This window comes from Lytechinus variegatus, chromosome 15, assembly GCF_018143015.1.
Source record: "Lytechinus variegatus isolate NC3 chromosome 15, Lvar_3.0, whole genome shotgun sequence".
NCBI classification, from domain to species: Eukaryota; Metazoa; Echinodermata; class Echinoidea; order Temnopleuroida; family Toxopneustidae; genus Lytechinus; species Lytechinus variegatus.
In genome coordinates, this window is record NC_054754.1 from 26,118,091 (window position 1) to 26,141,715 (window position 23,625).

General features: G+C 34.6%; 1 protein-coding gene, 1 non-coding gene and 1 pseudogene across 3 annotated transcripts in view; all 3 read left to right on the forward strand.

Moving 5' to 3' along the window:
* The first annotated feature begins 1,680 nt into the window (after positions 1-1,680).
* LOC121429250 lies at positions 1,681-13,887 on the forward strand (annotated as a pseudogene).
* Positions 13,888-19,451: 5,564 nt separating this feature from the next.
* TRNAS-CGA lies at positions 19,452-19,533 on the forward strand. Its single transcript has one exon. It is a non-coding gene; the product is annotated as a tRNA-Ser (tRNA).
* Positions 19,534-20,759: 1,226 nt separating this feature from the next.
* The window catches only part of LOC121428696 (histone-lysine N-methyltransferase EHMT2-like), a 63,339-nt gene continuing 60,473 nt past the window's right edge, over positions 20,760-23,625 (forward strand). For both annotated transcript variants that reach the window (XM_041625504.1, XM_041625505.1), the window contains exon 1: positions 20,760-20,836. In XM_041625504.1, the coding sequence (XP_041481438.1) occupies positions 20,789-20,836 (48 nt within the window). In that variant the 5' untranslated portion in view covers positions 20,760-20,788. The remainder of the gene's footprint in view (positions 20,837-23,625) is intronic.

Below are 23,625 nucleotides of genomic sequence, written 5' to 3' on the forward strand. Positions count from 1 at the left end.
TTTAAGATATGTTGTCGTATATCATCAAAAATTCCCCTAGACAGAATCTATGAATAGGATGTCTTAGAAACTCTTTGAAAAAGAATGAAAATGACAAAGGGGCGTGGCGAAAGAGATTGAAAATACTTACTGCCTATATTGCTTTTCGATGTTGCAACCACTTGTCCTTTTCGCACGTCAGTTTTTTTTTGTGCAAATGTTGAGACATGACTTTTTGGAAACACGAAGAGGTATGGGTGATTGCGAAAGAGCAATAATGACTCGATCCGCGCGTCGTATTCTTCTCGTTATTTCTTTTGCAAGCAGTCAAACTTTATGTTGTTGCAGCTAATTTCTTTCAGAATGGGCCTAATGATCGGCTAATGATGTCTTCCATGAATGGTATTTTCTTTACCGACTCGGTATCCAAACTTGTTAATTGCATTTTGATATTGCTACTAAATTCATTATGATTAAAGCCAGTGGCTTACCGTGGGTCACGGCATTGGGGGGGCACCAGCAAAAATTTTGAGTCACTTAGTGAGCGCGCGAAGCGCGCTCACTAAGTGACTCAAAATTAGTCACTTAGGTCAGCATACCTGACAACTGAGCGCGCGAAGCGCGCTCAGTTGTCAGGTATGCTGACCTAATAGAGACATTTTAAGGAAGCACTTATAGTCATTGTAATTATGAATGAAAATACGCATCTCAACAATCAAATAATGCGAGCGCGAAGCGCTAGCTGAAAAATTTTGATATTCAGACCTAAAAAGGGACATTATAATCGATTTTGTAATCATGATACGTACTTGTCTCGCTAAACAATGCGAGCGCGAAGCGCGAGCCGAAATTTTTGTATATATTGACCCCAAACAGGGAGATCTTAAGGACTATATTTTAGGAATCCCTTAACAGTATACTAGTACATATCTCACCATAGTCATCTAATGCGAGTGCCAAGCGCTTGCTGATTTTGTTAGAATTACATCTGAAGACATGAAGCACTTTTTGAAGTCATTTTAATCATGATTACTATAGGCATCTCACTAACAAATATTGCGAGTGCGAAGCGCGAGCTGAAAATTTAGATAATTCAGACATGAAGCGGGCATTCTAAGGCTTACTAGTAGGAATTCACTAAGACCATACGTATTTCACTAACCAAATGATGCGAGCGCGAAGCGCGAGCTGAAAATTTTTGATATTCAGATCAGAAAAAGGAACATTTTAAAGACTGATTTTAGGAATTATCTCACCACTTTACTGATGCGAACGTATTCACGGACAGGAAATGTTTCATATTAAGACCTTAACATGGGGCAATCATTTTAAGTAGTCATGAATAAAGAAGCGTATGTCACTACATAAAACAATAATATATTTGGTGTATATTGACTTGAAACGGGAGTTTATATATCTCTTTAAACAGACAATGCGAGCACCAGGAACAATGACAACATAGACCCTGACAAAATTATGTTTCATAAAGTTATGAAAAAAAGGTTTCCTCTGTAATACAACATAACATGATTATAACGTAATATACCATTATAATTAATAATAATTTCTTCTTTCCCACTCCGTTCCTTTCCCCCTTTTTTTTAGTCAGCCGATTGGGGGGCACGTGCCCCCCCCCCCCGTAGTTACGCCACTGATTAAAGCATAAGTAAACAACAATGCCAAGACCGTTTTCCATGATACAGACTGAATTTCAAACAAAAATCGGGACAATCACAGAGGCAGCAGTGAAAGAAATGAAATTAGAGAATCACGTCTGAAAAACTAGACTATCCCATTGCGTCACTATTGAGCAACCACGGGATTCCCCGTGTTGTTATGATCCTCGCCCGCACATCATCCGTAATTTATTTGTCAAGTACAGTGACATGCTAGGGCACAGTTTTCATTGTAGCTGTCAAACTTTGCGGAGAAAGGACCATAATGGCAGACCCCGAAGAATTTTCTGGTCGCATTACGCGACTTGACAAAAATTATGCGAACATTTCAGTAACGGGAAAGCCCGGAACTGCTCGCCTGGACACGTCCTCTGCTCGCCGCATCACAGGGTCGTACGTGGGAGATCTCCGTGACATCCTGGAACCCAATGCCCGACTGAAGGTTCGGGTTGTTCCTATGTCAGAGGAGGCGCTCTCCAAGATTCCTGATCGAATTCGGAACACTGTCAGAAGGAATTCCCAATGGGAAGTAAAGTTTTTCAGAAAAGACGTCGAACCAGCATCGCAGCCAAGCCGGTTCAACGCCCCAGAGAAGCATTTCACAGATCTCAGCTACTCCCTTAACATACCTCGGGAAGCTATTGGCAGGATCATCTCGGCATTGTTGCAAGTCACGCAGATGCTCAACAACACAAGCCTTCAGAAGCTTCTCCCCCTTGTGAAATCGCATTTCAAAGTCAAGGATATCCCCAACATCGGCCAGCATTTAGCAGAAGAAAGGGATCTTGAAAGGATCATCCTCTCATTTCCACAATATTTCACGATCTCATCAAGGCCCCCGGTCGTGAAGCGATCTTGTGGGTTCAGCGAGGATGTTTTCAACGCAGCAGTCACCAAGAAAGCCCTTGAGATACAACCCGCTCGCACTAAGGGAAATAAAAGCAAACCATCCGGAGCAACAGCCTCAGCACCTGTTGAAATAAAAGGTAGACCTAAGCTTAATTTCTTTAGTGTTACATGACACAATTTATCTTTACATGTTTGCAGAACTTCTGGAATAATAAAAATGATTTTAAAAAATATACCATCTACATTATGTATGGTATGGAAAAGGGAGACAAAGAGAGAACATGGAATGATTAGAGTATAACAGAAAGGGTGGAAAGGGAAATAAAATAGGAAAATAAAGCTAAAATGCACAGAAGAGAAGTGAGTCAAACAATGAATTAAAAAAAATGATAGAGAATTTAAACAAGAAGAAGGAAACGAAGAGTGTTCTTGCTGGTCTATGGTTTTAAAAGACAGATAAATGCAAGATGGAAAGTTTAAAGATGCAGCAAGTTTTCAAAAAGGAAACCGAATTCACAACAGATATATAGCGAAATGATAAATTGATATAATGATGACAATAACTATAATGATAATCACAATAATAATAATTATAATTATAATTGTTTATTATGATTTTTAATTGATAGCGAATTTTCAATTGATATTCAATTTGCTTCTTGAAACAAGCAGTGTAAAATGATTTGCTAGTTGAAATTAATCTGAAATCGTAATTACACTTCTTTAACTTTTTTTAATGTGCTCCGGAGAGACATCATGTAATCAACATTATCTGAAATTCTCAACAATATGGAAGCCTATTTATATTTCATTGTTTTCTTCTGTTTTCATATCATTCATATCCGACAATTTTCGTATCATAGCAAACATAAGGCGATTGTGTTTTGGGGGAATGAAACATTAATGATCATTGCATTTTTGTGTTATTGCTATCAATAAATTTCTTATTATTCTCTGCAATCTCTATCTGAATATTTTTTCATTGTAAATGTATTTTATTCCGCGCATATTGCAATCATGTGTAAAAAAAGGTCATTTATTTTTACTGCAATAAATATGTTTTAATTAACCATGCATTTTGATTGATTGAATGATTGATATAATGTTGGTTTCATTCATTTTCATAGATGTGCTAAAATGCACTCAAATCATCGAATCTGTGTCGGATTGTAACCGAGTTCCTTCATCCGATTCTTGACAAGGCTAAGAGGGAGACCATGGTCATTGGTCTCGATTGTGAAGGGGTGAAACTGGGTAAGTTGATAATTTATCATCACCTTTTACTTTCATTCTGATTCCATGGCCATACGCAGCAACATTTTGTATTGCCAATTGCTTTTACAAAATTCTAGTAACCAACATGTGCACTGCATAGTTCATCAGGGCCTCGTCTTACAAAGAGTTACGATTGATCCAATCCATCATAACTCTATGGAAATCCATCAGTGTCACAATTTTTTCTTCATGAAATTGGCAAAATGTCATGGACCTGGGAGGCGGGAGTGCTGGTGGTGCTGCGTGTATTATTTTCCTTAGACAGCACCCCCACGAAATCAGGTTCCCTTTGTATTTTTTAATATGTTATAATGTACATAATTATCACATCCGACAATCACAAATCATTTACTACTGTCTTTCACATACTCCAATAACTTGTGTCCTGCTCCGATACAGACGTGATAACCATACATTCTACTCGATAGCAGGAAGAGGGACATGGGTGTGGTTGGACTTGAAACTTCCAGGTTTTATGTCGAATCAAGTGTGCGTGCCCGACCGCCTGTGTTTTATATAAACAATTACAAGTCAGACAATAGATGTCAAATTTCACAGTCTTTTTCGCCATGCCCTATGGCCCTGGGAAGCGGGGGTGTCGGGGATGCTGAAGCACATACCCCCAAAAATTGGGGTGCTGCGTGTGTTATTTACCTTGATAGGAAGCACCTCCTGGAAATCTGGTAGGTATATGAATGACAGAAATGTAATGAGAATGAATGACGTTTTGAATGGACCCCCCCCCCCTTCAGAATTTTCCGGCACAGTACTTGAAAAAGTGTTTAAATTCACCCTTTTCAGATCGGAATATCAAATATTTTCTGCTCGCGCTTCGCGCTCACATTATTGATTTTTAAAAATAAAAAGTGTATTTAGAATGCCCAGATACTTGCCACGTGCACTCATGTTTATTCAGATATTACCGGGCTGAAAATATTTATATCAAATACATTTTATCAAAATTAACAAATTTCATCAAAATCTGATAACAAATAATTAAGTTATTTAATTTTAAAGTTTAGCAATATTTTGTGAAAATTGTGATATGCATGTCGTCATGAATATTTAATAGGTGGGTTGATGATGTCACATCCCCGCTATCCTTTTTCTTATTTTATTAGATATAATTAAAAAATATATTTTTTTCATAACCGCGTGAATGACATGTCTCCCTTATAATGAAATAAGTTGTAGCAAAGAATAGATGCACTAAATCAGTTGTTAATTAAATTGTTTTGGATCTTGAAGGAAAAATATTGAATAAACCTAATTTTATATAATAAAATACAAAATAACAAGTGGGTGTAATGACATCATCAGTTTGCTCATTGAATGTTAATGAAGACATGCCTAAAACTGTTTCACCGGAATAATTTTCCGGTGAAAATCTGTTCAAACCATATTACATTCAGTCTGGAGTACCTCTTTAAACGTACTCAAATTATAAAGTTTCAGATCAGAATATCAATTTTTTCTGCTCGCGCTTCGCGCTCAAATTATTAATGTAGGGAGCTATGATAGCTATCCAATTACCCATCATTTTCTTGATTTACGAAACATGAATAGGATGTCCCGTTTTAAGGTGTGAAATCTAATTTTTATTTCCGCTCGCGCTTCGCGCTCGCATCTGCTATATACCTATCCTGTTCATGATTACAAAAAGTGCTTAGAATGTCCAGTATATAGGTCGGGATGTCAATTTTTTCAGCTCGCGCTTCGCGCTCGCATTGTTTGATTGTTGATATTATATATCGTTTTCATGGGTAACTGCAAACAGTCCTTATAACAGGTTCCTTTCGATCGGGCCAGCATGGCCAGAGTGTATATTGAAAATATCTGCTCGCGCTCGCAGTTATTATTCTTACATACGCATCTTGTTCAGGACCACAAACATTGCTCAAAATGTTCAATTTTCAGGACAAATTACATGAATTTAAAAACCAATTAGCTTTTTATATATCTATGTTCTTTTATAAAAATAAAGCTAAGAAGTGACTGTCATATATATGTATATAATTAATATATATATTATATATATATATATATATATAATGAGAGGGGTGTGGATATATGTACCAATCGCTTTGATCATAGTGTATACTTTGCTTCATCCTTCTACTCTACTCTTCACACACACACACACACACACACACACACATATATATATATATATATATATATATGTATATATATATATATATATATATATATATATATATAATATATATATATATATTGTGTGTATTAAAGAACAATGGAAAACTCAATTTTGTCCCTCCACCTATCAGGAGAAATTTCAGCACCCCCACTGAAAAAATCTGCAAAACTGCAAAATGTTCTTTGTAAACAAAGGTGAACACACAAAATTGTCAAGAAAACGATGATATTATGTAATATCATATTCAGAAAATATTTTGAACAAACATGCATTTTAAATGTGAGCGTTGCTGGCTTTTCATAGTTAAGGTTGATCAGATCAATCGCAACTCTTTGTAGAAAGACGGGGCCCAGTTACGCCTACAATAAATGTATATATATATATATATATATATATATATATATATATATATATATATATCTTGTCGCCCCATCAGAATAAAAGGTTTGCTTAGGACCATGTCTGTTTCTGTTTATCTAAGATGTCATATAATGACGTTAAAAATCTGTAAAATGATTATAAATCAAAGAGCTTTAACTTGATTCAATGCAAATTAAAATTGCAATACAAATCAATTCTAGGGAATAATGTAGCATAATATTTAGTATAATGTATATGAAATAAAATGTTTGTAATTAATTAAACAGTTCATTTTCTTATTTAATATTCCATTTTTTATGCACATACATGACACAGAGATCATTACATGATACGTTATATGTGAGTACCGTATTCTCAGTAGTATTGATATTATTATTATCATTATCAGTAGAAGTAGTAGCATTATTATTATTTATCATTACTAGTATTATATTATTATTATTATCATTGTTGTTGTTGTTGTTATTATTATCATTATTATTATCCTCATTATTATTATTACTATTATTATAATTATTATTATTATGGATATCATTGTTGTTGTTATTATTGTTATTGGTTTGGAGTCAGATTCGCATGTTTGACTTTGTCATATTATAAAGATGGAATGTATATGTTTGTGTGCAGGGACGCCCAAAGGATGCTTGACCCTTGTTCAGATCTCCACCTGGGACGGGAAATCGTTCCTCTTTGATGCTCACAAGAATCCTAGTCTCCTTCAAGGAAATTCCAGTCTAAAGAAAATACTAGAAGACAACAATATATTGAAGGTATGCTTGATATTAGAATATTTAAACTCGGATAAAGAGGTGCGGTTCATTGATATATACTTGGCATCCTTGATTATTTGATTTGATTTGCTTTGAGTATATTCTCATATTTCACAAAATAAATAACAAAATATCACTACAATGGAAGACACTTGATTACAATATTACATAATACAGTGTGGCAAGGTAATTCAGTATAGCAAAGAATAATGACAGTAAATGAGAGTGAAATAAAAAGTATAACCTGCATAAGAAGCAGACCTGGTAAAGTCTACAAGCTCCTTTAGTTCAATTCAATTTTCAATTTAAACGATTCTCTGTCCACCAAATCTTTTGTTTTAACATGTTTGATATTCTTTTCATTCATAGTAAAGAAATTAATAAATAGTAAACTAATATTTATTTTCTTCTTTCTTGTTAAAACATGCATTATACTTTGGCATGTTTATGGAAACTTTCAACAAGGGTTAATAAAACATGCGACTTTTAGATAGATTCATGCACTTATACCATTGGGTAGTCGGGATTAAAACAGCACTTTTAAACGTGCGATGTGTCCAGTGTTATAAAAATGGGATAAGAGATACCACCCCTCCCCCCCCCCCTTTCCTGCGATTTCCTTTCTTACAACGAGATGTAGACAAGTTAGGGCGGGGTCGCTTCAGTTTAAATGCATTTTTATATGCCTAATGTTGCTCAAGTTAAGTTATTATTTACCATTCTTATCTCCTCTGCCCATTTTTTTGTTGTAATTTTGTTTGACTCCGTGATACATTAGTATTTACATAGAACAAATGTTTGTTATCATGGTTCAAAGTAACAAATTATCATATATTCTGGAATTTTTGTTTATTGAAGTTATTGCTTGAGTTCGATTTTTTTTAGGTTGATACTGCAACTGAGATAATCACCGTGCCCCTTTATTTTATTATTTGCTTAAGGTGATCCATGACTGCAAAAGTGACACATACTCGCTGCATAATGGGTTTGGTGTAACGCTCAGGAACGTTTTTGACACTTCTGTAAGTAACATTTTTAAAGCGAAAATGGCGAAGCATCATTCAAATTACTGAGAAAAATAATACCTTGATTCTCTGAAGATACATCAACTCTAAAAAAATTATATGTGATTCAAATAATAGCTAGTTGAATCAAACTTATTCACCTTTGTTGTCCTGAGATATTACCATATTGTTGCAGATCTGATTACAAAGTCGATTTGACAGTCTCATAGGCTCAATACACCAACCTAGAAATGTTCTTTCCGATGAAGTTTTTTTCTTGATTCGTGTTCCTAAGGGGTTCTAGAACAAATTCAGCTTGGTTGCCAAAAGTTGCCGTTTGGGCAATTTTGCTAATTTGCATAAATCCAAAATGGCCGCCAGATGCCATCTTGAAAACCTAACTTTTGAACCCCTGTCCACAAAATGATGAGTAATGACTCGTTTTAGGGGTTTAGAGATGTGTAGAACTGATTTCCGTGATCATTTTTGCAATATAAGGTCATCTTCAGGTCAAATCCAAGATGGCCGCCATATGCAATCTTGAAAAATTGACTTTTGTTCCCCTTGCCCAAGAATGACGAGTAATACCTCTATTTAGGGGTTTTGGGGTGTGCAGAATCCATTTCTGCTTTCTCTTTTGCAATATAATGTCATCTTCAGGTCAAATCCAAGATGGCCGCCATATGACGCCATCTTGAAATATCAATTGTTGAACCCTTTGCCCCAGAATCATGAATAATAACTCTATTCATGAGTCATTAGGTATGTTGATTCAATTCATGTAGTTATTTTGCACAAAAGATAATCTTCAGATCAAATCCAAGATGGCCGCCAACCGCCATCTTGAAAAATTACTGTCTGAGGCTTATACGTGTTAGAACTAATGTAAAGGGATTTCAGTAAGAATACTCATTTCTTTTATTAATTCTCAAGTTCATTTCAATATTAATTGCTCAACTTTGAATGAATCCTCTTTAGGTTTGGGCTATCCATTTCGAGTGTATTTTGTTCAGCGTACGTGCTGGCATCAAAAGCTTATTCTCGCTCCTTACACCTCAGGTGGTTGGGGCATGTTTGCCCCATGAAACCTTCTTGGATTCGCCAAGGTAAGGTAAGCTGTGTGATTGGTCTCACCCCATCGATAGATCACACCTCCGTTTTAAAGACACATGCAAATATGACATAAAACTTGCCGGCATAGACACTAAAACTTATGAAGGTGTAGGTGATAGTCGCCATCCATTCCATGGAGAGCTACTAAGTACAGGGGTCAAGACGTCAGAAAATAATCGGAATGCTAAATTGGCAGACCAAAGGCCTAGGAGGAAGGCTAGGGCAGCATCTCTATATAAACGTGTCTCAGCGCCATCCTCCTTCATCTGTAAAAATTTGCTCTAGAGACTGCCACTCTAGAGTGGTGCTCTATAGTCACTCTCGAAAATGTAAAGCCTAGCGCTACACCATCGTCTTTTAAGGCGAACTGATGCCTACCAATCATTGGACACATTGATTTAGAAAAATAATATTGATAAAACACTTTCAAATTGAAATAAGACCCTAAAAGCCTCTTCAGTACAAAGGTATGAATGGACCTTAACAAAATACACTCGAAATGGATAGCCCAAACCTAAAGAGGATTCATTCAAAGTTGAGCAATTAATATTGAAATGAACTTGAGAATTAATAAAAGAAATGAGTATTCTTACTGAAATCCCTTTACATTAGTTCTAACACGTATAAGCCTCAGACAGTAATTTTTCAAGATGGCGGTTGGCGGCCATCTTGGATTTGATCTGAAGATTATCTTTTGTGCAAAATAACTACATGAATTGAATCAACATACCTAATGACTCATGAATAGAGTTATTATTCATGATTCTGGGGCAAAGGGTTCAACAATTGATATTTCAAGATGGCGTCATATGGCGGCCATCTTGGATTTGACCTGAAGATGACATTATATTGCAAAAGAGAAAGCAGAAATGGATTCTGCACACCCCAAAACCCCTAAATAGAGGTATTACTCGTCATTCTTGGGCAAGGGGAACACAAGTCAATTTTTCAAGATTGCATATGGCGGCCATCTTGGATTTGACCTAAAGATGACCTTATATTGCAAAAATGATTACAGAAGTCGGTTCTACACATCTCTAAACCCCTAAAACGAGTCATTACTCATCATTTTGTGGACAGGGGTTCAAAAGTTAGGTTTTCAAGATGGCATCTGGCGGCCATTTTGGATTTATGCAAATTAGCAAAATTGCCCAAACGGCAACTTTTGGCAACCAAGCTGAATTTGTTCTAGGACCCCATAGGAACACGAATCAAGAAAAAAACTTCATCGGAAAGAACATTTCTATATAGGTTCGGAAAATGTCAAATCGACTAATAAGTCTTTCAGCTGCTTTGTCATTTCTTTAAAGAAAAATTAAGAGACAGAAAACATAGAAAATGACGGGGCGGGACAAAGCACTTATCATTTTAGGTTCTACATACCTTCTACATAATTATTTAGTTTCTTATTGCCAGGACCGTAAATAATTATCAATTTTGATAACTTATTTTACACCAAGCGATTGTGATCAAGTCTTTATCACTTTGCATCTCCTCATCGCTCCATTTTCCAATCTATCATTCACATTCAACTGTATGGCCTGAAAGCTTTAATCCTATATTAAAAGGTATAAAAACTTTCACTATTTTCATCAAGATTGCGAGTCGTACGTTGATGGAACAACTTAACAGGTGCCGATCCTACAGAATCGGCTTCAACGCTCTTCATGAGCTACTCGGAGAGGGCGCTTCACACAAAGATGAGGACTTCGTCAAGAAGATGCTGGAGACTCCTGATTTTTGGAAGATTCGACCGTTGACAGACGAGATGATCTACTACGCTTCATCGGACGCATTGGCTTTGGTTCCCAGCATTTACCTCAAACTCAATGGGTATGTTAAGCAAAAATGAATCAATGAACAATTTCAATTTATTTTCATAAGATTTTTTCGTATTCGCCTGGGGTCCAGGCTATATATGCCTCATCATGAGATCTTTGTGCAATAAATCGACATACGGAAATTACATTGACACAATCTTATCAAGTCGGACTGACATAGAATGTTCATTTGTCGAAATTGAAATTACAACATTAATATGTGCATTACGACAAAATATACTCAAACTAGATAAAACAAACTTATTTTAGTAAAGTAAATGAAAGATGTTTTTGACCAAAGATCCCGGGAAATAGGGATATTAATTTTGTGCAGTTAAGAAGAAAGTAGTCCAGTTACTCAGCCAGCCCATTTGTTTTCATTTTAGAATGCTGACACCACTTTGGCGGGAACTATTCACATGGTCCTGCAAAGACACCATGGAAAGTATCCAGAAACCCAGGCAACAAGGACAGAGTCATGGCAACAGACAGGCGGCATCAAGAACCAGACCAGCAAGTTCACAAAGCCGACAGCAGAGAGCAGTTTTCTTTTTCTGCGACGATGACTTCGATGACGATCCATTTTTTTAGAGTCGGTCTGATAATGACTTTTCTTTGTCCCATCTTTAAAAAAAATAACTATCACTGAATTCTCTTCGTATTCAATCTGACGTTATTTGGTGATAAAAATGCAACAACAAAAAAGATTCTCTTAATGGTTTGAAGATATCGAAGCATGAAGATATTTACAACAAGCAATGTATGCCCCATGCATGCCCCCCCCCCCAAATAAAGGCCTCTGTAAGATTACCAGATGAGATGTTAGCTGGATGCAACTTAATATCTGGTCATAATTTGTTTGACCATGTTCTTGTCAGAAATGTCTATATTATATTGAATTATGACTAGAAAAAATGTAAATTTGACTAAAATTATTATAATAACATTATAATGCACCTAATTGTACCACACTTTTCGCTTATGTCAATATGTAATCATAATGTTAAATTAATTATAATGTTACAAGTAAGTAACGAGTCTGCAGAGTGTGATGGGGTGTGTGTTGGGGTTTTTGCGCTTATGTGTGTTTCTGATGAATCTGATGACGGCACAGAGGGTTGGGATTTTTAAAGATTTATTTCTTGTATATTTTGCATATTATGTACTTTATAATTTGTATGTATTTTGATTAACAGGGCCCGATGGCAAACCAGCTTTTTATCTTTGTTAATGTTTTTATCGTGTATATGAATTGGTTATCCTGTATAAAGATGTGAAATAAATAAACACTCATCAGGAAATCGTTTGTTTTATTGAGAGGTGACAGGGTCCTTTGAACATTTTTTTTTCTTACAGGGTGTGCTGATTTAAATTCGATAAGCGAAACAAAAAAAAAGTTTCCCTACAAAATGAAGGTCATTTTAGTCCCGAGAAATTAGACGAGAAAAAAAGGTTTCACTGCAAAATGTAGACTAATTTGATTATATTTTTCCATATTGGCACACCTACCAGACTTCCAGCGGGTGTGGAGAATAACACACACAGCACCCCCCCCCCCCGGAAAATAATGGGGTGCTTCAGCACCTCAAGCACCCCGCTTCTCAGGGCAATGCCCCGTAAAAAATTATATTTCGCACGCAAAATTTTACAGGATGTATTATAAAATATATATTTTAATTTTTAGTTTGAATTAACGTTTTTATTCATGTACATAATGCAGACAACTTAACGGGGTACGCAATGATGAGTCCTACAACAGAAAAAAAATGAGATTATCGTTGCAGGAGACCAGAATGAATGTTAAGACTGATCCCGTTTTGTAATAGTCTGATACTTAATCTGTCACTTTTTTTAGCAAAAGGACTCGAATTATGATATATGACGTTTTCATTATGTTATAAATAATCTTGAATGAGACCAGTATGCTCCACCCAAACCCAAAATGATTTTTTTTACAATGTTACACTTTGATCAGCAATAGATCACAGAAGAACTTGCTTGAATATTGAAGAAATTAATTGAGAACTTCCGAAAAAATAAGGGGAAAATAAGATTTAAAGTTCAGGGCTTACTCAATCATTAGATATACATGAGTGTGCGATCTCAGTGAACTTTCAAACTTTCCTGTGAAATCGGTGTAAAAATAAATCTTGTATCTAATTTTTTTTCATCCTTAAATTTCATGTATATGACGTTTCAGTCTTTTTTTATTTGAAGATATATTTTGGCTATTTACGGAGAAACTTGCCTGGCGACTAAATGTTGGTTTACTTTGTGGTAAATTAGACCTATGTCATCTGATCTAATTAAAATATTTTAGACTTATTTTCTATGTGTAATTAACCACACGCCACTTTCAGATTTATAAAAAAAAAAGATTCGACGTTTAAGTAATACATGTAATATACTTAGCGGGCCTTGAGCCTATGTATCAGTCCGGTTGCTTTATTCAGGTTTAACACCTGTCTGTATAGACTGATACACATATCATGAGAATCCTCAGACTCGTTTCCGAGCGTGCTTTCGTTTTTAGAACGAAGGCTTGCACGTCTCTCGAGGAGTCGAACTATTTGTTTTTTTCGAGCAAGAAAATCCATTTCCAAATTTTCCAGTTTTCCATATATATATGTATTATTTCAATCAATATCAGGTGCGTCTGGTCAGGTATGGGGAGGAAGGTCTGCGGACCATAGTTATTAAGTTAACTTTTTCCATACCCTGGCAGCTTGACCAGACGCACCTGATACAACGTAATTTTGTCTTGAATTTTATATTATGATCTGTATGACTCTATTGCATTTTGTATTCACTTGTTTTTAATATTTTATTTGATTCTGTATGCCGAATAAAATAATAATAATAATAATAAAAACCCTTTTTTTAGCAATATATTGCGTTGTCATTGTATTTTATAGTGATACCATTAATGCATCTTTTGTTTAGGTCGACAGAAGAAATATGAACAAATAAATATTTGAAATTTTATCAAAATGAAATAACAATTTCTCTAGTGTCAGTATTATTGTTACCATAATTCAAGTTCTAGCATCAAAGTGGCATAAAAATGTACTGTTGTATCAAATTTGCATTGTTAAAATATTGTCTTGTTAATTTCTTTTTAGTCTTCCAGGTGAATATGGATTTCCATAAGATGAGAGGTATATCTCATATTATGCCAAAATAGAATGGAATTGATAATTTTCTTTAAATTTCATTTTATATAGGCCTACTTGTGTAGGTAAAATCTATTGATATGACAATGTGATATATATATAGTGTCATCGTGTGAATACCTTATTCTGTGAATATCGAAGTGCCGTGATATAGCTTAAAAGCACATATTGAGCAACATTTATTTTTTTTTATGTGATCACCTATTATTCATTAAGTGTCTGGAAAATAGAGGTGGAAAAAATATGTACTCAATACCTCATCATATAGTGTTGATTTCATTGAGGAGATATCATATTAATTATTATTAATTAATTATTATTAAGGGAACCTTATCTACAAGCATTCTGCTTCTAAGGTTTCCTCCACTTTTCCATTTTATGTACTTAAACATGTATTAATATGTATTGATTAAGAATGCTTGCTATTTATATAGTCTACGTGTGTAATGGTTGCTCAGCTTAGTTATGTAAGTTATCAAAGTTTTGTAACATAACGGATTTGTGGAAATAAAACCTAAATGAAAAATGAAAAATATTAATTATCATTCATGTAGATGAATTTCCATTTCCAAGAGCATAAGATACCTAGACAAACGGAATCCTTAATGCATTCATATCTTTTAATGAAGAAAAGAATAAAAAATATAATTCAGAAACGACATTGTATTGAGAGGAGTTACACTTCAAGATAAATACACAGATTTTAGATGAAAAGGACGAAAGTGGATAAGGGATAATAGCACTAGCGTACCTACGGGGGATGGCAAACTGCCCCCCTCCGACGAGTCACCACCCATGTAAAGAACCTATCCCTGCCCCCCCCCCCTGACGAGTCACAACCGATTCCTGAGGAGCCAGTGGCCCCCTCCGTATAAGTTGAATACTTTTTTTTTTTTTGCTTGTCAATTTTTTTTCTGGTGCGAAATGTCCTGTTGAGAACCTTTTTTTTTTTTTGGGGGGGGGGCTTGTCAATTTGTTTGCCTGGTACGAAATCCCTTATTTGTGGTTGAAGACATTTTTCTTTTTGCTCGTCAAATGGCGGACGATTATACCCCCCCCCCCTGTGGAAAATCCTGGGTATGCTACTTGATAATCGTCACTGAAAAGGTAAATGGGAGAAGAAAGCCTATATTGAACATAACGAAAATACTGTGTAAACAATAAGTTTAAGTGGGTTTTTTTTTTTAGAGAGAAATAATGCAAAACATCGAAAGAGAAATGCAATAAAAAAATAATGAACTATAGGCTCGAGAAGGAAGGAACAGAATAAACTTATTTTTATGGAAGAGATTTATTAAAACGAAGAAGTTAGTAGTCACGCTGGCTTATTTACTGCTTTAATTGCAATTTCATTACTATAATAATGATTTTGAAGATATTTCAAAGCTTATCGACTTTGGGGGGTTAGCGTTTTTAGCCTTTGTGTCAAAGGGCTTTGTTTTCTTTTATTCATCAAACCAGTACACTGTAGTGGGTTTTCCCGTTTGGTTTTCCCCATGTGTTCATTGATGCTGGTATATCATTAATTTGGATAGTACAGATAAAATAGATCTACATTGCGCAATATATATTCAACTGCAGCAATGGTGCGGTGGGGTAAAATGGTTGATTTATTGAACTGTATTTCAACATTTTCCTTGAATATTTGACCGATTTTAAGACAAAATTAAATTATTCATTAAATAAGCACCCTTCGCCAATTATTGGAATAGTACACAGTATAACCCGACGTCGTTAATGTTAAAAGTACTATCCTAAATATTGTACACACACACACTAAAAGAAAAGTATAAGTTTGCACTGTCATGCGGTTACACTTCGTAATTCCGAAACACGTAAATTGCCTATATCTCGATGTTCGTTAATCAGAAAACGTAAAAGGGTTCGTTAATCCGAACATTTGTGGCGTTATTCCGAAGGTTCGATAATCCGAAAACTAAGTAAGGTTCGATGTTCCGAAGGTTCGTTAATCCGAAAACGAAGCTTCGGAATTACGAACCTCACTTCGTTTTCGGACTAACGAACCTTTGGAATAACGAACCTTCGGAATAACCGAACCTTCGGAATATCCGAACCTTCGGAATAACGAAGCTTCGGAATTACGAATGTATGCGGTAAATGCAACCCTGCAGTACCCTTTGGGTGCAAAGTTGCACCCTTTAATTTAGGATGCATATTGTAATAAATCTGTGAGCTTTTGCTTTCATGGTTTGGGAAGGGTGACATGTGGGGAGGGGGATAATCATGCACATGAATTTTGTCCATGGGAAACGTTTAATGGATAAATTGCCTATTTGTCTAATGCCAACTCGTCCACTCACCACACGGTCTACCTTCATTTAGTCCAATGCCATTCCGTCCATTAACATGTTGACGAGTTCTTCGGATACCAACAAAAAATAACAATGACAGTAATACGAGAGATAATGATAATGACAATGACAGTAATAGTAGAGATAATGATAATGTTAATGATATTTATAATCACAATAATAATAGTAATCATGATACTAATTGCAAAAATGATCATGATAATAGTGATGATATTGACAATAAAATAGGGACAACAAATAAGTACAACAAGTAGAGCTAGGTTTTATACGTAAAAAAATTATAAAAATGTTTTCTTTTAAAGACTGCGAAAAAAATTTTCTTTTAAAGACTGCGATTGAAGGGGAGGTTTTCAAATCTATGCACAAAGTATTAAAAAAATTTAGGACCTTCAAAAATTGATGGATGCAGTCACTTCGATTGTTATAAAAACTTTATAACAATCGAAACGACTGCATCCATCAATTTTTGAAGGTCCTAAATTTTGGAATACTTTGTGCATAGATTTGAAAACCTCCCCTTCAATCGCAGTCTTTAAAAGAAAACTTTAGACATTTTTATACGTTTTTTTACGTTATAAAACAAGTTATTACAAAACATATTATAATCATCTTCTGGTTTTTATTTTTATCAATTTTTGTTATATTGACAATTTTTTTGACAAAGTCTGTTCCATACTTTACAATTCATCTTTTTTTCTATTTTGTTATAGATTATTATGATTGGCATGCGTGATGACATGTTTGACTTTGATATGTTATGTTACTTTGTTTATGTGAACGAAAATCCAAAAATACAAATACAAATAAAGTAAGATAAAATAACTTCATGCATTTTCTAAAGATAGTGGGTTTTCCCAAAATGGTGGTTTTCCCCAGCGGGACATAAATAGAAATGGAGACTATAGTCTTCTTCCTTAAACGCTAATATAGTTTTTACTTTTTAAAGGACAAGTCCACTCCAACAAAACGTTGGTTTGAGCAAAAAGAGAAAAATCAAACAAGCATAACAATGAAAATTTTATCCAAATTGGATAAAAAAATAGAAAGTTATGATATTTCAAAGTTTCGCTTAATTTCACAAAATATTCACATCCTGGTAGGTATGCAAATGAAGAGACTGGTGACATCATCGACTCACTATTTCTTTTGTATTCCACTCCATTACATTGAATATGAAATATTCACATTTTATCCTAATTGCCATGTGGACACTGTTTCCCTGAACATCGTGTAATCATCACTGCTGTAACACTTTGTGGTTCAAACAAGAAGGTCATTATTGTCAAATGCTTTAAAAAATGAAATATTGTAGAATTCAATCAATAAAAAACAAAAGAAATAGTGAGGGAAATTATCGACCCTCTCATTTGCATATCATTGAGTTGTGCATATAACTGTTTTGTGAAAAATAGGCAACACTTTAAAATGTCATAACTTTCTTATTTACATCCGTTTTGATGAAATTTTCAGTGTTTTTTTTTATTTTTCTTTATTCATTCTAATTAACGTTATTCTGGGGTAGACTTGACCTTTAATAACTTAGTGCACTATAATTTCGTGATGGCTATGATGAACTTAACTAGAAGTACTTACGGTGAGATCGTATAAGTTCGACTCCAATTTCAAACGTGTTTCTTTTTCAATCGTTTATATTCAGGGGAGAGATATATTCCATCTATAGAGAGATATTCAAAATTATTGAAATTTTCCTCAAAATTTTTAATGTTATTATGTTTATATCATTTTAATTCACTCTACATGCATAAAGTTTTGCACTAACAGTCGAGGGACTGTATAGTTTGCCTCGTTTTTGGCCAAAAGTGATTGCGTCCCAAATTTTCTCAGTGGTGTGCCCCGTTTTGTAGGGACGACTTCACTTGCTGATACCATATGGGGCGGGGGCGAGATGTGGTGTATCAGTTGTGGGCGAGCAAACCTAGCGAGTAAAAATTTTGACATTTTTATTACAGAAAACTAATTTTGTGATATATTTTCACGCAATATTGAGAAAATAATATCATTTTCACCCTTCTCTCTTTCCTTTTTTTTCGTTATGTGAAATATTGAAGTGCCCCCCCCCCCCAATAGAGCAATAACTGCCACTTTTTGTTTCCAGAATTGAATAAAAAAATCCTTTTAGATTTTTGAATGAATCTTTAGTATTAAACAACAGACTCGATATGCACATTCTTTCCCATTAAAAATCAAAACACCACGAACAGAGTATTACAAGAAATCTTTGCATTTTTATGGTTCAAATCTATGGAAAGTTTACCCCCAGAATATGCAAACTATAACATCTTTTCCAATATTTAAGAAAAAATCTAGAATTTTAACTCTTAACTTCGAATTTTAAAAAGCAGTGTTAACTTTGATTTAAAAAAAAATTGCTTAACTTTAAAATTCAATAACTTTATTATTTGTTATCCGATTTTGATGAAATTTTTGGCAGTTTGCTCAGTGAATTCTACTTTATTTATTAAGCAATGCATACTGTCAGCCCGGACCATCCCTTTAAGAATCATAGTTTTAAGTATTTTGTGTGTAAATTGAGTATGTATTTGTCTTTTTTATTGTGCAGGGCCCCTTGGTAGAGCAGTTTTGTAACTGAAAGGGCTACCCTGCTGAAATAAAACGAAAAAAAAAACAGAATTCGATTAATCATAAGTTTTATGCAGAATCGATTTGGATTTCTTTCAAATCCTTGCAATTTGAGTGTAGGCCTAATCAAACGCGTTAAAGATCCATTTTCTTGTCTTAGAATTATGATCAGCTGTGTCTAGTGACCAATTACTGGATTTTGAATTATATGGCTCGATTTGAACGCAAAATTTGCTGATTTCTACACAAATTTTTTTAAAGTTCTTTGAAATTGAAAAAATTCTTTATGATTTAGTTTAATGAGAAGTACCATAACCGAGCTGCGATGGCCGAGTGGTTAAGGCGTTGGACTCGAAATCCAATGGGGTTTCCCCGCGCAGGTTCGAATCCTGCTCGCAGCGATATCTTTTTCTTTAATGCCTGGATGGAAATTGGTAACATTCTGCATGGGGCCGATTGCAAGGACCGTCTTTCGTGTCGCCCATTTTTTATGATGCGCCATGTGAAACGCATTCAATATATCATCTGCAAACATACTTTATTTGTCCGTTAAATTACACAAAATGTTTGTCTATAAAATGATAAGATATATCATGAAATTGTATAAAATTTGATTTAAAAGCAAGCTAACGAATCTTATTTTTTATCATAAATTTCAGAAACACCCAGCTTATAGCGTATCATAAAAGATTGGCGACACGAAAGACGGTCCTTGGAAAGACCCTTTCGTGCAATCGGCCCCTGGAATCTGCCAAGCCCTTGCTATGTCCCTCCCCCCCCCCCCCAGAAATATCTGAAAAAATATTATCCCAAGATCATTTTAGGGATAATTTTATTCCCAAAACGCTTCCAGTGATCGCAAGAGAGGTTAATATTCGATCATCCTATAGGGCTATAGATGGTGAGGGTGTGTGTGTGTAAATATATGAGTGTGTGGGTGGGTATATATATATATATATATGATCTCATTTTTGTTAAAGTTTCCCCTTAATGTCACAGAAAGTTTGCCCATCCTGTTCGGTATGCAAATGGGGAAACCAATCACGTCGTTCACTATCTTTAGTATAATGGGAAATATAACATATTCTATATTTCTCTTTTGAGCATTTTTTTTTTTAGTAAAACAGATTTAATTCCTTCCTGAAAGAGAATGGCCATTGCTCTACTGATGATTCCGTAAATTTTCCTTCCTGTCAAATCTATAAAAAAAAATGAAATAGGTCTATAAAAAAAAATTGTATTCATTCAATAAAATATGAAATAAATATTGAGTGAGTGACATCATCGACACTCTCATTCTGGTCTTGTAAATATAAGCGAAATTGTAAAACATCATAACTGTCTTATTTTACATTCGATGAATGTCGTATATTCAGCGTAGACTTTTTCGATTTTTCTCTTTCTTCTCAAAATCAACTTTTGTTGGGGTAGACTCTCAGGGTGGACTTCTCCTTTTTCTACATTTGCTGTCCATAAATGTGACGTGATCTCCCAACAGATTAGCACATTTAACAAAATTAGAATGCTTCATCTAATTTGAACCCCCCCCCCCCCCCCAGAGTAATTTTTACATACAGTGAAAAAAATGGCCTCTCTTGCTATCGGGGGCAACTTCTTCAAACTTCTAGTAAAGTTTTAATCGAATTGCTACTGCGCATGCGTATGACCGGTCTCGCATTGCTCAACATGGCGACTAACGAAAAGGTAAGGAGGATTGGGGGCTTAAAATGGGCTAATTTTCACGAATGAATGGTTTTCATGATAAATGCTAATATATTTTCGTAAGTGAATAATCAATGATGAGGTGTGAGTGTTTGATGTGAGGTGTTATTGTGTGATTTGGGCTAAATTTGAGTTGTACGAGCGTGTGGTTTACGTCGGTATTGCTCGCGAGCACGCTTGATTTTTAACGTTTGTATGTATTGTATGCTTGCAATCCGAAAGCCAGTGCATTGGAGCGGGAGCGATCCAGTGGATGCCAGGTGGATCAAAGGTCGGGGTGGCGCGCGTCACGCCTCTCCATGAAACACCTGTGAATTTCGTCTACTGGAGACCGTGATGGAAGCATCAACATCCGGACCTGGGCTGGGAAGCTAAGCTTATGAGGGCTGTTCCTGTAAAGGATTTGCATCAGAAATCATATATTTTAGACCGATGTAGGCCCAGTAATTTTATAGCGTAACAGAAACACTAACAGTTAGGCCTAAATGATAAATCTAGCAGTCACTTCTGCAAGTCCTTAACCTTGACTTGTCTATTGCCCCCCCTTAAAAAAAAGTGGTCACAAAAACTTTAAACTTATCAGTAAAAAAATGAATGTTATCCTAAATAAATTTTGGTAGTCTTTTTGTGTTGATATGAAATTTTAACATTTTAGTTTAGACTATGTATTGATCTTACAAATATTAATAAAATTACATGAAAATATGCAGGTAGATTCCTATTATAGGCTATTATTTAAAGGGAAGTTCACCCTGAAGAAAACCTTGTTGTAAAATTAGTAGGCCCCTAGAAAAATATTGTTGATGAATGATTGAGGAAAATCCAATAAAGATTTATCTTTAGAATTTGAATTTTTGGATTTGTGACGTCGCAAACGAGCAGTTGCCTCATATGTTATGTAATAAAATATGCGTGAATTTCATATTTTAAATGGTTCATAATGACTTATTTTTATTTCTGTTTTTTTCAAACGGGTGTGAAATGATTTGTCTATTGATATACTGAAGGTACCGTAAAAAACATTTTCAATTTTCTGAGAAAATGACATTTCATTGATTTTTCACCATTGTGTGTACATAGGAAAATTGAGCACTCCCATGACATCACAAATCAAATAATTAAAATTTTATATAACTTTTTTATTTTTTGATGGATTTTTCTCAAACCTTCGACAATATTTTTTATTATTTTTTTCTTCTATTTTTACAATAAAATTTTTGTCAGAGTGAACTTCCCCTTTAACATTGAAAAAATCATATCTAAGTATGAACTTAATTATTAAAAAAATGAAAAAAGGGGTTGATAGGCTAATAAAACCATGTGATGTGTAAACGATTTGAAAGTGTAGCCGGTGACTGTGTGCAGGTATCACAGTGTGTATTGCTCATGTTTTTTGTACTTTAAAATCTGTCCATAATGATGCAGTAATATTCATTGTCTTTGATATCTACAGATATGGGTTGATGTATAAAAATATTGTACTCTTATTACCCATGCAGGCGGTCAGTAGAGGCAAATGAAATTCACTTATAAATCTATATGGGGTTAACTTCAATGCATTTTTAAGATAATTTCAAGCATCTAAAACCAAATGTTTGTTAGATTTTGATCATTAAGGTTTCAGTATTGGATCTTCCAGCAGTTTAAGAAGATACATGTAAGAAATATGCTGGCCTACCTGTCTGTTGCACTGAAGAATATTTCATTAATTGAAGCCAATCCCACTTTATCACCCCCCCCCCCCCCCCTGCTGAAAAGAAGGTGACAGGTGCTGCTCCAGAAGAATGAATTAGAGAAGCCCTGTAATGTATCCACAGACCCATTTTTATAGAAATTTGTATGATTGCATAATTTACAATAACAGTTTAACTTAAAGTTACTTAAAGGACAAGTCCACCAAACAAAAGTTGATTTGAATAAAAAGAGAAAAATTCAACAAGAATAACATTGAAAATCTCATCAAAATCGGATGTAAAATAAGAAAGTTATGGCATTTTTAAGTTTTGCTTCATTTCACAAAACAGTTATATGCACATCTCGGTCGGTATGCAAATGAGGAACTGATGACATAACTCGCTCACTATTTCTTTTGTATTTTATTATATGAAATAAGAAATATATTTATTTTCTTGTCATTGTCATGTGAAATGAAGTTTCATTCCTCCATGAACACATGGAATTCCATTATTTTAACATTTTGTGCTTCAGGCAAGGAGGTCCTAATCGTCAAATTCGTAAAAACTGAAATATTGTATAATTCAAACAATAAAAAACAAAAGAAATAGTGAGTTAGTGACATCATCGACTTACTCATTTGGATGTAACTGGCTCGTTCATATAACTATTTTGTTAATAATAAGCGAAACTTTGAAATGTCATAACTTTTTATTTTACATCCAATTTTGATAAAATTTTCAGCATTGTGCTTGTCTGATTTTTCTCTATTGATTCAAATCAACATTTTTCTGAGGTGGACTTGACCTTTGGGGAGATATGTGAAAAAGTGAATGGAGAAAAACAAATTTCAAAAGTGATTATTTACCTTTTCTTTTTGTTTTTAAAGACTGATTTGTTATGAATACTGATTAATGGAATTGGATACAAAGCGAACAAATTGCGAAAATGGAAAAATATGAGAAAAAAAATTGAACAAACAATAGAAATACATAAGAAATTCTTGAAACCATGAAAACAAGAAAAAATTTGTTGAAATGGCTAATTTCCTTTTCAGTCATATCAAATATGTCTCAATAGAATGTTTAAAAGAAAAA